The following is a 16,795-nucleotide window of genomic DNA, read 5'->3' as shown; positions in this document are numbered from 1 at the left end:
TTGATCGACTGGGTTTGGACAACAGAATAACCCACGATGGTTTAAATAGTCCATGGTGGGTTATTTAACCCACTGTGGTTTTTCGAGTTGTGTGGTGTGTGTTTTTTTAACTCACAGTGGTATATTTTACCAACGATATGCAGAGTTGGTTATTTAAACTATTGTTGGTTATTATATCATGTGGCGGGTACTGTGGGTTATTTTGCGTTCCTGAGTCACGAGGCAAGAGCAGCAGTAAGTCCTGCTGCTCTTGCGCAGTGGGGCACCATTGCCATTTTCCAGTACGCCCAAGCCACTGACCTGACTCTCCTTCCCGCCTCTGATCACGATTGTGATCAGGACGAGACTTTTGTTTTTTCTTTTTTAAAAAATAGTCCTGGACCTGTTTTCGTGCAAATACAGGGCTAGGAACCTTGCTGGCACTTCCCTGTAATTTCCCCCATGAGAGCAAATGGGGAAATTGTATGTTTTGATCCCCCCCACTTGCACTTCAAAAACAATAAAAAGCGGGAAACTGTAGGGGGATGAAACCCTTGCCAAGGACTGTCTCTCCCCCCCCTCCATTTCCTGCAAATGAACCCTGTCACATTTTGAACTATAATGCTTATTAATTTTCTTTATCATCACAGTAGTGGCATACTGTTTAACCATAAATACATTTTAAATGTATATGCTTAGAAGAAGGTAAATTTACCTGTGAGTAAATAGGGCATTCTCCTGATTAGTGCTAAAATCTGTCATCGTTGGGTAAGTGGCTGCAGCGCCATCTTCATGACCACAGAATATCTCTGAGGTAATAAAGATGGTGGCAGCTGCAGGCAGTTCACCCAACACTGTTCTGCTGAGAAAAGGGAATTATGCTCACTCCGGATCGAGGCGGAGTACAACATAAATGCAAATGCCATAAAATACATATAATTTAAACATTTAAAACTAATACAGTATTAAAAGCATCACAGTATTAAAAGGCATCTTAAAATTCAACTGGGTAGGCCTGCCGGAGCTTCCTTAAAATCCGGAAGACTGTTAAGTTGAGGAATCCCTCCCGGCAGGCCATTCCATAATCTGGGAGCAGCAGAGGAAAATGTCCTCTGGGTAATTGTTGTCAGCCTTGTTTTTGTTGGCTGGAGTAAATTCTTCCCAGAGGACCTGAGTGTGCGGGGCGGATTGTACGGGAGAAGGCGATCCCGCAGGTAGCCTGGACCCAAACCATGTAGGGCTTTAAAGGTGATAACCAACACTTTATTCGTTGCCCAGAAACTAATTGGCAGCTAGTGAAGAGTTTTTAAAACTGGTGTAATGTGCTCACCTCTAGGTGTACCATTGAGCAGCCTGGCTGCCATATTTTGAACTAGTTGAAGTTTCCGGACTAGGCACAAAGGTAGCCCTATGTGGAGCGCATTGCAGAAGTCGAGCCTCGAAGTTACCAGCACATGCACTACCGTCTTTAGGTCTTCTGACTCTAGGAAGGGACGCAGCTGGCGTATCAGCCGAAGGTGATAGTAGGCACTCCTGGCCATTGCATCTATCTGGGCTGTCATTTGGAGCGACAGATCCAGGAGCACCCACAAGCTGCGAACAAAGTCTTTCATAGGGAGTGGAACCCCATCCAGAACCGGTTGACACACCTCCAAACCCAGGTTGCGGCCTTTGACAGCAAGCACCTCTGACTTGTCTGGATTCAGCTTCAGTTTGTTTTTCCTCATCCAGCCCATTACCGCCTCCAAGCATTCATTTAGAGGAGACACACTGTCCTTAGCTGACGCTGTTGTCGAAGGCATAGAGAAATATATTTGGGTGTCATCAGCATACTGATAGCACCCCGCCCCATGTCTCCAGATGATCTCTCCCAGCGGTTTCATGTGAATATTAAACAGCATTGGGAAAGGATGGCACTTTGTGGTACACCACACAGCAGCTCCTTCTTTGAGGAGCAGCTATCCCCAAGCATCACCATCTGGAACTTGCCCAAGCGGTAGGACTGGAACCACTGAAGCACAGTGCCCCCGATTCCCAGTCCCCTCAGGCGATCCAGAAGGGTACCATGGTTGATGGTATCAAAACCCGCTGAGACGTCCAAAAGTACCAGCAGGGATACACTCCCCCTGTCAATACTAAGGCGTAGATCAACCGCTAAGGCAACCATAGCGATTTCAACTCCATATCCTGCTCTGAAGCCAGTTTGAAATGGGTCTAGAAAATCTGTATCATCCAAGATTGCTTGGAGTTGGAAGGCCCTCTCGATCACTTTGCCCCAAAATGGAAGATTTGATACTGGTCTGTAATTATTAAGGTCCAGGGAGGGCTTTTTAAAAAGTAGCCATACTACTGCCTCTTTTAGGCATGATGGAGAACTCCCCTCTCTGAGTGATGCATTAATAATATGTTTTAGTTGTTGTCTAACTGCATCTCCTCCCTGGATGACCAGCTATGAGGGACAGGGATCGAGAGGGCGTCTTCCTTACTCGTCCAAGCAGCTTGTCCACATCCTCGGTACTCCCCAACTGAAACTGATCCAGTATAATCCTACTTGCGGAGTTGCTTTAAAGTGTTTTATAACAGTTTTGACAACTGTTGGGGCCCAGGACACACTCCATATACAGTTGTCAAAGTGGTTATAAAGTGCTTTAAAGGGCTTTAAAACAGTAGTGTAGATCCGGCCCTGGTCTGCCTATAAGTCTGATTTTAATACTGTGAACTGCTGTGAGAACTGTTATGATTCCAAAACAGCATATAAACTATTGTAAAATAAACAGGTAAATGGATTTAATTAGTGGACAACACAGACATGAGATTTGATCATGTCCTGGCTCCTTTGAGGGCTACCATACATGGCTGCTGGGCTGCGTTCATCTTGTGGGGTGCACGGGTTGGGCAGGCCTGATCCAGCAGCTCCATCCACCCACTGTGATCACTGCTAAGTCTGTGAACGTTATGCTACTGTAAATCTTTGCCTCTGACAGCATGCTACTCTCTGCCCAGAGGTTGTTATGGATGACCCGCATCTGCTGATGCTTGTCCTTCTTTCTCTTTTGCCTCCACAGGTTGGATTCTGCCAGGGACCACATCCTGCCCATTGACTATTACATCGAGCCACAGAAGACATGCTTGATCTGTGCGGATGAAGCTTCTGGATGCCACTATGGGGTTGTGACCTGTGGGAGCTGCAAAGTCTTTTTCAAAAGAGCTGCTGAAGGTAATTCTCTTGTTTTGAGAATGAGGGAGAATGGAAATCAGAAATTTATTTATTTATTATTATTTTATTTATTTAAAGCATTTTTATAGTGCCGCCTCACCATTTCTGGCATCGAGGCGCTTTACAATAACATATAAAACAATTCCATTAAAACCCTCATCCTCAAACCATTTAAATCCCTCAACCCCAATTTAAACCACGCCCTCCCCAAACTCTTGTGAAAATAAAAACGCCTTACAAAGGTGTTTGAAGCAATTGAGAGCGGGAGCCTGTCCAATCTCCAGTGGCACATTGTTCCATAACCGGGGGCCAGCCACTGAAAAGGCCCTGGCCCCGGCACATTCCAATTTGTAGCGGGGGACCATCAGGGCACCCTGCTCCTGAGAGCGAGTCTGCCAATGGTGAGACACAGGAGAAAGGCAAGTGCTCAGGTATCCAGGACCCAAGCAATGGGCTTTATACGTCAACAAAACCTTGTAGCGCACCCTAGCAGCCACCGGCAGGCAATGGAGCTCTTGAAGCACCAAAGTGATAGAAGACCACTTTGGGAGCCCCTTGACCAACCTGGCTGCTGCATTTTGTACAGCCTGTAGGCATTGGATTTGCTTCAAGGGAAGCCCTGTATACAACAGGTTGCAATAGTCCAGTCTGGAAAGAACCAGGGCCTGGACTGCGGTGGTAAGATCAGCCTCTGACAGAAAGGGGCGAACTTGGAGGAGCACATAGAGTTGATAAAAGCAACTCCGAACCACGGCCCCCACCTGTGATGACATAGTTAGGGACTGGTCAAGAATAACACCCAGGTCCCGCGCCTCAGTCACAATCCTTGGTCGGATTCCTGAAATAGGCAGGTCTACGAGCTCCTGCCTCAAATCTGCCAGCCACTGACCTCGGCCAATCACCATCAGCTCAGTCTTCTCCGGGTTAAGCTTTAGTTTACTATTAGACATCCAGTTACAGATCTCAGCCAGGCACCAAGACAGAGTAGCAACTGCCTCGCCGAGGTCAGACCCCACCGAGATGTAAAGCTGGGTATCATCAGCATACATATGGTACCTCAGCCCATGGGCTCTAATTAACTCTGCCAGTGGCCTCACATATACATTGAACATGAAAGGTGAGAGGATGGAACCCTGTGGAACTCCACAGGGGAGGGCTGTGGGGGTAGATGTACAGGTGCCCACTGTAACTACCTGAGCCCTTCCATCCAAGTAGGACTGGAACCAGGCAAGAGCCAGGTCCTCCACGCCCACCTGGGTCTTCAACCGTCTAATCAACAATTCATGATCCACTGTGTCGAAGGCCGCTGAAAGGTCCAATAATAGCAGGATGGACAGATGACCTTTGTCCATCGCTAAAAGAAGATCGTCAAAGACTGTGGCAAGGGCAGTCTCCGTGCTGTGACCCGGTCTAAAACCCAACTGAAAAGGATCTAGAAAATTGGAGTCATGAAAAATCTCTTGAACCTGCTCCAATACCACTTTCTCTACCACCTTACCAAGAAAAGGAAGGTTAGAGACCAGTCGGTAGTTTGTCAGCAGCAATGGATCAAGAGTTGGTTTCTTAAGGAGCGGCCGCACACTAGCCAATTTAGGCAGGTGGGCACCCTAGCCTCCATCAAGGATGCATTCACCACTGCCATTAAAAGTGGACCCACCACCGACCAAGCAGGGCGGATCAATCAAGTTGGACATGGATCCAGGCCACAGGTGGTCGGCCTAACCTGACCAAAAATCCTCTCCGGCTCAGTCAAGGATACTAAGCCAAAACAATCAAACATAGACCGTAACCTCGATGCCTCCAGCGGCGGCTCAGAGGGTAAGCCTGGAGGAAAACCAGCTCTAATTCCATTAATCTTATCAACAAAAAATTGGGCAAACTCATCACATCCACTAACTGTAGGTTCTACTACCGTTGCTGCGCAGTTAGGATTTATCAAGCTGTAGAGCATTGAAAAGAGACCAGCTGGCCGGTTCTTTACTGCGTCTAGGCGTGAGGAGAAGAAAGATTTCTTCGTCCTCATCACAGCCCTATGATATTGTTTGCGGTGCCATACAAGAAATTTACGATCAGCAAAAGAGCGGGTCCGACTCTGGTGCTGCTCTAATCTACCCAACCTCTGTTTCATCCCACGCAACTCATCTGAAAACCAAGGTGAATTGCGTGGGCGACCTTGGGGCTACATGATCTATAGCTGTGGTCAGCCAAATATTATAGCAGTGCACCAACTGATCCATTGTGTAGTCGGTATCCCACCGAAGTTTATGGGTTCTCAAAGCACCCTGGAAACTGTCTGGATTCAGCTTGCTTCTTGGGCGGACCCAGACTTGTGGGCCATCACTTCTTCGGGGGGGAAGAGGTGTCTTAAATACACATTGCAAGAGGTAATGGTCTGTCCATGACAGAGGGGTTAGATGACAATCCCCAACGACCAACCCTAGGCCAAAGATAAGATCAAGTGTATGGCCTCTAATGTGAGTGCTCCCAACAACATTCTGCGAGAACCCCAACAAGGTCATGGTCTCAAGGAAGGCCCTGGCCGACACATCACATGCATCCTCCACATGTACATTGAAGTCACCCAGGACCACCAGCCTGGGTGACTCTAAGATCAGGTCTGACAACAACTCAGTCAATTCAGGGACAAACTCCGTTAAGTGCTCTGGTGGTCGATACACTATCAGGAGTTTGCAAGCAATGTTCTTGCGAGAGAGACATGACACCAAAAGATGTTCAAAGGATCTTGAGTCTGGGCTGGGGACCACCCTACAGTATAAACTAGATGAATATACTAAAGCAACCCCTCCTCCCTGATGGCCCTGTCTTGCCCGGTGATGAATCGAGTACCCAACTGGAACAAACTGGGCTAACACCGGTCCATCCACCTCACCCAACCAAGTCTCCATAAAGACAGTTAGATCTGGGCGCTCGTCCATGATCAAATCATGGACAATACTGGTCTTATTACATACAGACCTAGCATTCACCATCATAAGAGAAAGAGGACTGCCACCCATGAGGCCATCGCCTGTTGCTAAATGGACGAGGGAGGGAGCGCGACAAGAGTCCTCGGTCTTCGCCTACACCATCGCCGCCTCCCACCTAACACTCGCCGCTTACACCCACCCCCAGTAGATTGTATCTGCAGGGCATTATTAAAATAACTTTCTTGTCAGATCTGAACAGGGCCCCCATCAGTCATAGATTGAGTTCCTGTATTCGTTCCAAGGGATATATCGTCAGCACGGAAACATTGTTTTGTTGTACTTTTCTGGTCCCCAATTAACAGGCTTGATTTTAAATCCAGGTCCTCAATCTGGTCCATTTGTGGGCAGATCGTGCTGACATTTGATTTCACTAAACAAGTCATTTTTATAGACGGCTGAAGAGGTTCCACAAGCCTCTCAGGGGATCCAAGTTCATCTTCCTCCAGGTATCTCATATCTTTCCAAGCAGGTGGATTTGTTCCGATTATATTTGGAGTTGGCTTATGAGAAGTTAGGGTGTCCTGTAGCTCTTTGTTATCTGACAGCAAAAATTCAGCTACAACCAATTTTTTCCGTGGATCTTTTGTTTCATCAGCATTTACCTTCCTTACACCAACCCCACTTACTGGTGCATACTTCTGGGGGGATTGGTTGTTCTCCATACTGCGTCTAGACACCTTTTCTTTTTCCTTAAAGGCTGCACAATCATTCTGAATCGTTTTCAGATGGACACTTAATATTTCTATCCATCTCAAAATATCAGTATGTGCCAGTAAAAAGGTAGTGTGGGAAAAGAACTCAGATTACCTTTCTCTTCAATATCAAATAAATCAATATCACTGTCCGGTTTATACTGTACGTCCCATTAGCCTTGTATCGCCTCTGAACTATTTCCTAGGGACATTTGGTTGGACTGGATTTCAGTGTTTTGTGCAAGAGTGTGTACTGGGTCTACAATGGATGATTTGTATATCTCTTCTACATCCTCTAAGTTGATCAGATTGTATGATCTATCAGCCCTTTCCGGTTCACAAAATTCTGACTGGTTTGATCTATAACCCCGTATATCCCACGGGGCCTTGAGATTTTCAAAGAACCTTGAAAGTGTTATTCCATTGTATAAAAGTTCTTCCTTATAATGGAGTAATAAGTTGGCCTTGGCCCAGTCCTTAAAAGTAATCACTGCTCGTGCATTTTTATAATTGAAAAATATATATTCTACATGAATTATATCGTCCACACTCCAAGAATAGGGATGCACACTTTCTAATATTTGTATCAAGTGCTGTTTACGCACTTTTTGATGAAGTAATCCTTTAAGTTTAGGATAGTTAGAGAAAACGAGCTTGTATCGGTTCAGGACAAGATTCCAATTATTTGCACTACCAGACACATTATGAAGTGATTTTTTTCTCATTCGTTTCACTGATTGAGGGTTCTGTCTATCACCATCGTTCCCCTGAAGTAATGAAGAAAGTGTACACTCAGAGTCGCCAACCATGATGGGTTTTATATCAACTTCTTGGTCAGGCACCCATTTTACCGAAGGTGATATCGGAAGCAATTCCTCCATCCTTGGGTGCTTAAGGAAGACCTGGTTCTTATCTTTGTTCTTAGTAGCCTCTTGGGGACTTGAGGTGGATTTCACACTAGATGCTTTATCCTTCTCAATAAGATTAAAAAGTTTAATAAAATCCATCTTTTTATAACTTAAGCATTTTATGTTTTTAATATTTTTAGTCTTTTTAAAATTGTTCATGTACATTTTACTCGTTGCCCTCTTGGGAGCCTTTTAAAGATTTTTAAGATTTTTCCCGTGCAACTTGACATTTTTACATTCACACAATACAGCCTCACTTCCCAGTCCTGGACCCATCACTCCAAACGCTTTGACAAGTGTTGTTAAAATGTCATTACATTCAGAAAGAAACGCTTTAATATGAGCGAGGTCCTGTGATAACAAAAAGAGCCATCCTTCAACTGACATCATACTCTCTTTAGTTGGTTCATTTTGATCAGTGAATTGTTCTTTATCTGATTGACTTCCCCCTGCCTCTAGCTCAGCTATTTGTTTCATCATCAGTTCATTCAATTCGAGCATTTGTTTTTCTTTCTTAGGGGAGTGTTCCTTTACTGCCCTAGTTTTGGCCATGGCCACTTCTACAGCCAAATTTATGGAGGAAGAGTCTTCAAACCAGTTTTTGTGTAATTTCCCTTTAATCTCCACAGACCAATCTGATAAGGGCTCCACGGTAGAGGAACTTTCTTCAACAGCTACATTATCATCAATTTTCTTATCTCCTCTATTGGCAAGAATTTGTGTAGTTCCCAGCTGTTTCCTTCTACCTCTCCGACCATCTAATGGACTACTCTCAAATATAGGCAGAATCCCGCGTTCTTTATATGCTTTCCTGGTAAGCATATAGTTGTTTTAGCAACTAAATCCAGAAGGCCAAGGGTTAACAAGAGATTGGTTTTCACGCCCTAATACTGAGTAGTCAAATGTTACTTTCCTATCAGAGACTCTAAATAGTTGCAGCAGGAACTTTATCTCTCAACTAAACTCCCTGCATAAGATACTCCTCCACACTAAGGTGGTAAGCTACTTCATATAATAATAATAATAATAATAATAATAATAATAATAATAATAATAATAATAATAATAAAAAACCTACTTTAACTTAAGACAAAACAAGATAACAGAGTAATAAAAACAATATGAATACGAAGAGGGCAATAGTAGAAAGCAACTAATAGATAAAAAGCAAACCGAAAGAGAAAACACTTGGAAGCAACAGGCAGTGCTTTTTACCGTGCCGCCATCTTGATTCTGGATGCCATTGCGAGTCCATTTCACTGAAAAGGCCATCCCTCACAACATGTCATAAGAACCTCTGTCTTTGGCAATACAAAAGAACTTCCGTAGATTGCAGTGTTATTGTTAACTCTCTTTTATCTGCTCAGGGAAGTGAGTTTCCATCATGTCTTCAAAGCAAAAGACATATTCTTTCTGATTGAGAAATATCCAGGAAGCAGTGGGGATTGAACCATTGCGGTGCTCCTGTGTTCACACACAGCTTCATCTAACAGCTTCTTTTCTGCATGCTCTTCTCTCCAACTTCTTATCTTATGAGAGGGTTCTACCCTGAAAGGCTGCCTTAAAATAATTTTAAATAAATAGAATAAACAGATTCTCCAAGAGATTGTGTCACTTCTTCAGGTGAGCAATGAAATCAATGCACAACCGATGGCACTGTCACCTTCCTCTCCTACAGCTCTGGCCTCCTCCTCATGTTCAATGCTCCGTTTATTGCTTTAATATGATTTGGATCAATGGAAAGAGATCTGTAAACTGACTTTCTGTATTGCTTCATTTTTCACAAATACCAGGAAGAAGTGGGAGAGGCCTGTCTCAGCCCCTTGAGATCTTTGTACATGTAACCAGTTCACTGTACTGTGCTGTCAAGTGTTGAGGGTAATCTTACAGTTACCACTCAGTTACCACTTAATCCAAAATCCAGAGATGCAGAGAAGTCATAACTTGGCAGAATAATAATGATGGTCAGTTTACCATGTGCCTACTTGCACATGATGGTAAATTACCACTTGGTTAATGGTTTGCTGCATTCACCCTTAGCAATGGCCACTTGTAATTAACTGATCACAAAACACCACCATAAAAACCATCAATATCCAAGCCACTGTAATGTTTGAAAGTGGTCAACTGCCCTGAATTCTTTCTCTTTCTCTGAGAGAGTAGGAATCTGTGGCCCAGCATATATCCTGGGCTTCAGGGTTATATCAAGAGATGGCCTTCCGATGTCACTGGCTGTCATCACAGGTCTACCACCACAAACAGAACTTTCCCACCAACTCAAACAGAATGCTTCGAAATATCATCTGCCTGAAATTAATTGTCCTCGACTTCCCCCCTGCTCCCCCCTGCAATGTCCTTGGGGTGAAATGGCACTGGAGGCTGGAGAAACGGAGCAACTTTCTTCTCTGACAGATTTCTACCTCCAAATCTTCCTGCCCTACTTTGGGAGTCCCACGGGAGAAATAAAATGGTTAAAGGAGAATTAGGAGAGTGGGCTAGGGTGAGGGGAAGGGCTGGAACTTTCTCTTCTCTCTCCCCATCCCGCCCATCAAACATGCTAATGGCACTTATCGCAAGATCCGATCACCACCTGAAAACCAGCACGCAACGTCCTCCCATCCTCCTCCCAAGCTCCGAAGATGGCTTTTCTCCACAGGCGGCTCTTCTCAGGCCTGGGATCAGTTGTTTCTTTGAATCCCTGGCATGGTGTGATTTTCATTTCTCATTTAGAAATTACAGGAAGAAATTACAGAAGAAATTGGACCGTTGGATGACAACGGAGTTAAGGGAGTAATAAAGGAGGTTAGGGAGATTGCAGAGAAGCTGAATGAATTCTTTGCATTGGTGTTCACTGCAGAAGATACAGGACAGATGCCTGCACCTGAACTTCTGTTTTCAGGAAGAGAGTCTGAGGAACTAAGGCAAATAGTGGTGACAAAAGATGGAATCCTCAACTTTATTGACAAATTGAAAGCAAATAAATCACCCGGCCTGGATGGTATACATCCTAGAGTTCTCAAATATGAAATTGTGGACCTTCTAACAAAAATATGCAACATGTCCCTAAGCTCAGCCTCTGTACTAGAGGACTGGAAGATGGCCAATGTAACACCAATTTTTAAAAAGGGATCCAGAGGGGATCCGGGAAATTACAGCTCAGTTAGCTTTACAGAAAGCAGATAGAAGGAATAAATGGTCAATTCTCCTGATGGAGAGAAATAAATAGTGGGATCCCACAGGGATTGGAATTGGGACCAACTCTTTTCAACTTGTCCATAAATGATCTGGAATTTGGAGTGAGCAGTGTAGTGGCCAAGTTTGCCGATGACACCAAATTATTTAAAGTTGTTAAAACTCAAAGGGATTGTGAGGAGCTCCAAAGGGATCTCTCTAAGCTGGGAGAGTGGGCATCCGAATGGCAGATGCAGTTCAATGTAAGCAAGTGTAAGGTGATGCATATTGGGGCAAAGAAATGCAACTTCAGGTATAATCTGATGGGATCTGAGCTGGCAGTGACCGAACAAGAAAGAGATCTTGGGGTTGTGGTGGACAGCTCAATGAAAATGTCCACCCAGTGTGCAGCAGCTGTAAAGAAGGCAAACTCCATGTTATGCATTGTAAGAAAAGGAACTGAGAATAAAATTGCCAGTATCAATTCCTGACGAAGAAGGCTATCAACGGCTACTAGCCCTGATGGTTGTGTGCTACCTCCAGTGTCTGAGGCAGTAAGCCTGTGTGCACCAGTTACTGGGGAACATGGGTGGGAGGGTGCTATTGCACCGTGTTCTGCTTTGTTGGCCCCTGGTCGACAGCTGGTTGGCCCCTGTGTGAGAAGAATGCTGGACTAGATGGACCTTCGGTGAACTGAGTGTTGGACTAACACTAGATGGACCTTCGGTGAACTGAGTGTTGGACTAGATGGACCTTCGGTCTGATCCAGTGGGGAACTTCTTATGTTCTTGTTTGGTGATGAATAATTCAGCAGGGCAGAGCCGGCGGGAGGGAGCTGTTGCACCCATGCCCTGCTTGTGTGCTTCCCACAGGCAGCTGTGTGGCCCCTGTGTGAGAAGAATGCTGGACTAGATATAGGCCTTTGGCTCTACTCAACAGGGCTCTTCATAGGCCATACCTTATTCAGCTTCCTGAAACAGTCCCAGAGTGTCTGAATACCACCTTGTGATTTTGTTTCCCACACATCTGGACAGTGGCTCCGTAGGATTAGGAAAGCTGAGAGGGAGTGGGAAAAAGACAACCGGCACAACTAAAGACAGGGTGTAGAAGAAAAGGCCCCCATGTCCCTTGGGAGTTGCATTTTTCTTCCAAGGACTGGCTTCCCTTGGCAAGTTACCAATGTCTCAGAGACGGGTAGAACTGATTATATATGCTTGCAGAATGCATCTCAACTGGATTCCAACCTAGATTTTGTGGTTCCTATTCACAGCATGGTTTCTGGTTTTGAGTTTGGGGGTCATCTGGAGCTGGATATTGGGTGGAGCTTTACTTGCTTAATTGTCTTTTCTAGCTGTGTTACCCTCCATTTCCAGTTCTTCAGCATGCTGAATATTTTATCCCTCTCTTTCATGCACTCTACCAGCTGTCTTCCTGCTTTCAAATTCCATATCTCCTAAGACCTCTGCCCACTCAACCTGTCCCTACACAACTCCATTCACTAGGGTCTGTGTGAGTTTTTTAATCACACACACATTTTACTTTCCCTTACCAATGCTGTATCGCGTACATTCTGATTTTAAAGGAGTTGTTTCCTAAGCTACCCGAATATTTGTGAATGTTCCGTGACACCTCATCATCTCAGCCAATTGCTGTTAGCTGCTTCACCATTGTAAATACTATACATTATAGGTAATAATAAGCAAATGTGTACTTGCCATTCCCAAGAGAGGAGGCAACTCTCTTTACACTGAAGGATTCCTCACAAAAATAAAGTGTATCATGGATTGTATGATACGTGTTGATTTCTTGTATCATGGATTTTAGGTTGTCTATTGAGCTGAGTGTGGGAAAAGCCAATGCTTTTGCTGGGCTGTAGATTCCACTGTTCAGTCTCTCTTTCACACACACACACACACACCACATTTATTGGGTACAAAATTCAACACCCAAAAATCTTAGCTTTTATTTTTTTTAACAATATTGTGACCCAAAAGTGAGATTATGTTCTTGGCATGTGCAGGCAGTGCCTGGTGAACTTGCAGAATGTGGAGGGATGGCCAGTGTGGTATGGGTATACTTCTTTGCCCCTGCTAATGACTAGCAGAAGTATGTGTGTGTGTGTGTGTGTGTGCAAATTGTATCTCTGGTCTAATGATGCTTTCCGACAATAAAGCAATTGCAGTTTTCCATTCGTATTTTGTCTCTAATCACTTTAGGTAAACAGAATTACCTCTGTGCCGGCCAGAATGACTGCACCATTGATAAGCTTCGAAGGAAAAACTGTGCTTCCTGTCGCCTGAGAAAATGCTATGAAGCAGGCATGACTTTCGGAGGTAAGGTTGGCTCGGATTAGGAATCGTTGATGCTTTACAGCATATTTGCTTTGCTATTGATGTATCATATATTTAATGAAACTAGAGATAGAGATATGTTAGGGTCCCAGTTGTGGTGACCATGTTTTTTTTTATCAGAGTAGCTTTTAAAGAGTGTATTAAAGTTGTGACCTACTTTGATAGAATTGGACAATCTCACATCCTTATCTCAAAGGACCAAAGGGACTTCTAGCCAAGTTCACAAAATCTCATCCCATTTAGTGAGGCAGGATCTATTTATTTATTAATTCAGTCACGTAAAATTATTTTTTGGCTGCCTTTAATGGTTAACAAATCTTCTCAAAGAACTAAAGTGCTTCAAATAGTTTAACCTGTATGATGGATGAATAGAAGCCTGTGATCAAAGCAAGTGTCTGTGTTTGATAAACCAACAGCAGGAAGGTGTTGTGTGGGAGAAAACAAGAGAAAAGAACTTTCAGGGCTCGTCCTTTCATGACTGGGTTCAGCCGACACAATGGTCAATGGTAGATTAAATAGTCCACAGGTGACTATTGTGTCATCTGTTGAGCCTTTTTCACACAACGGTTGGTCATTTCCCAGAAATAACCAATGCAAATAATCAGCGGTGTGCAGAGTTGACTTTCTGGACGCTGTTGGGGCTCTACATTGTTGCGGACACTATTTTGGGGCACTATTAGAGCTATTCTCTGTGTTATGGTGCATGGGCCTTCATCTATTGTTGCCTCGAAGTTTATGTCTCCCGCCCTGTAAGATTCCGTTTAAAGCCCTCCTCAGCAAGTTCTTCATGCTGTGGCCAAACATTCCCCACCCACTCAGACGCTGAAAGCAATCAGGCCACACCCCTTTGAAGCTAATGCCATACATTTAGAAAGAGGCTCCAGACAGGATGATTCCAAAACTGACCAGGGTGGAAACTCAAATCTAAGTGGGAAAGACCAAAATTTGGTGCAGGTCAGCAAATAAGCCCAATGGTATGTAGCAAAATCTTTGATTGGAAGTTGCATCCTTTTCAGTAGGGCTGTACTCCGCTTCTCTTCGGTTCTTGGAAGCGATAGTGAAGTGGGGGGCTTCACCTCTATTATTGGTGGAGAAGCGAGTCGGGGGCTAGCGAAACATAGCAAAGAGAAGCAACCACAAGCAAATCGAACCACTTTTTGCGAAGTGCTCCGCCCACCATTTTGGATATTTTTCCCCATAGGATTGCATTGTGGAAAAGATTACTGTATAACTTTTTTGTTTTGAAACCCACATCCCTGAAACTCACTATGCTTAGAGAGTGGTGGTTGGGGGTCATTTGTGGTGATTTTCAGACTCTTTCATCATGCGGTTTGCTTGCTATTAATTTGTTTAAAATAGCTAAAAGCAGGAGGGGGTAAGGGTTTTTTGAAGCGATGAGAGGCAGATTCAACTCCCAATTGTGATCACCTGATGAAGCATCTTCCAATCGCAATGTTGGAGGGGGGGGGAATAAGCAAAATGGGATACTTAGTAATTTGGGTTGCTGGATAACATTTCTTTTTTTGACTGAACGGACTTTTTCCAGTGTTTTTTGAAACCGTAGCCCCACCAAACGTACAAACACAACCTTAAATCATATACTACTAAGTAAATAAATAACAGTTTATGCCAGGTCATGCCAGCTCAAGAGAAGACAAAAATTGGCTCTGGGGTGGGCAGGGACTTGAGGATGCATTCCCGGAAGTCCGGGAACACGTCCTCCAGCCCCTTTCTCCAGTGAATTGGGGCCCAGTCCTGGTTGCCCCAGAGACCTTCATCTGGTCACAAATCCAATGTCCCTCTTTTATCCACATAGATGGATCCATTTCCTTTCTGGCATTTCAAGAATTCCTTTTTAGCTGTTCCTTTTTGTGTGTGTCTCAAAGGAGGTTCATATTGGCCCAATTCTTCCTGGCTGAGCTGTCTTCTTTGGAGCCATTCTATGTTGGTCATTGAGTCCCTAGGGGGTACACTGGGATCATCTCCTTTGATGTGAGGATATCTTTCTCTTGGACATTTGTTTGGATGCGAGGGAGAATTGTTTTCCTCTCTTATCTCTTGCTCTGCTCTCATTTGGCGATGTATTACTTCTGTATCCTTTTCCCGAATCATTTTAGTTTTCTCAGGAGCTTACAAATGGATTAAAGTATCTCGCAAGGATGATATTCTATCAATTATTTCATCCTGTGCCTAGTAAGGTAAGGCTGAGAAAGAGTTTAGAAGTTTAAAAGTTTCTTGTCTTTTGAAGCAAGAAGGTTTACTGAACAGGGAGGTTCTTGCTTTGGACTACGTTGGATTGATTTATTATTATAGGCATGAGTCTGTGGGTCCTCCAGGCTAATACGATTGCCAGTACTAATGTCTTCTTGTTCAGCTCTTGTATCGTTATAGGATAGGGCAGCACTAGCAGTATTCTCAAAAAATCTAGTCACCATCAGGCCCACATCCATAAATAAAGCCTCGTTGCTATAGTCTACTTTTGCAGACTGCCGAGATGCAGATGTCACCACTGCACGTGCATGCTGATAATCATAGAAAATATACTGTATGTTTGTTAAATCATCCATGTTAAGAGTCCCTGGGATTACTTTCTCTGCTAGTTGTAGAAAGTAGATTTTACGTTGTACTTGGGAGAGCATGCCTTTAGCTTGAGGGAAGTTTGAAAAAGCTAGCTTTTGGTGCTTTAGAACTAGTTCCCATTTATTACATATTGATTTTAATCCATCTTAGATGGCAATTTGATTCTTGAACTTGGTCACTGGGCAAGGGCTCCTGCTGAGGACATGTTGCCGTGGGTCTTGTATTACATCTGCAGTAGCCACTGGTTCATTTGATCCACTTATAGGCACAAGTGACTCAGGATCACTTTGGGCTGCAGGCTTCACAAAATTATGCTGCTGCAGCTCGCATGTCTTACATTTCTGCTGGGAAGGTTTTGATGAATCCAGCAATTTGAGGAGTTTGCTAAAATTCATTTTCTTACGTTGCTGGGTCACTTTTTGACTTTTCCTACCCGTTTTGATATTTTTACTCTTTTTTTGTGGGCCCTTCCTTTGTTTTCTTTTCTTTTCTTCAATAGGTTTTTCATGGGGCATGGTGTTTTTCTGGCCAGTGTTTCCATATGACTCTTCTTGGTTGTCCTTGCTCATAGTAGAGCTGGCAGGCCCCATGACTCCCGTGCATATTTATTTCAGCTATAGTGGTTAGCAGCCTATGGCATTCTGACAGCAATTGCTTAATTAGCTCCAATTCCTTGGTTATTAAAACAATTTATTTATTGCATTTATATCCCTCCTTTTTCCTCCAAGGAACCCAAGGCAGCATACATAATCCTCATTGTCCTCTCCATTTTACCCTCACAACAACAACCCTGTAAGGTAGGTTGGGCTGAGAGTCCGTGACTGGCCCAAAGTCACCCAGTGGGTTTCCATGGTCGAGTGGGGACTAGAACTCGGATCTCCTGACTCCCAGTCCAACACTTTAGCCACTA

At 44.1% G+C, this 16,795-nt stretch overlaps 1 protein-coding gene across 1 annotated transcript in view; it reads left to right on the top strand.

Annotated features, from left to right (window-relative positions):
• The window catches only part of LOC134409359 (androgen receptor-like), an 83,011-nt gene that overhangs the window by 8,651 nt on the left and 57,565 nt on the right, over positions 1–16,795 (top strand). The window contains exons 2-3 of the mRNA XM_063142071.1: positions 3,045–3,196; positions 13,171–13,287. Coding sequence (XP_062998141.1) covers positions 3,045–3,196; positions 13,171–13,287 — 269 coding nt within the window. The remainder of the gene's footprint in view (positions 1–3,044; positions 3,197–13,170; positions 13,288–16,795) is intronic.

The sequence above is a fragment of the Elgaria multicarinata genome, chromosome 15 (genome assembly GCF_023053635.1).
Source record: "Elgaria multicarinata webbii isolate HBS135686 ecotype San Diego chromosome 15, rElgMul1.1.pri, whole genome shotgun sequence".
Taxonomy (NCBI): Eukaryota; Metazoa; Chordata; class Lepidosauria; order Squamata; family Anguidae; genus Elgaria; species Elgaria multicarinata.
Note: the sequence above shows the minus strand (reverse complement) of the source record. Positions and strands in the feature narration are given on the sequence as shown.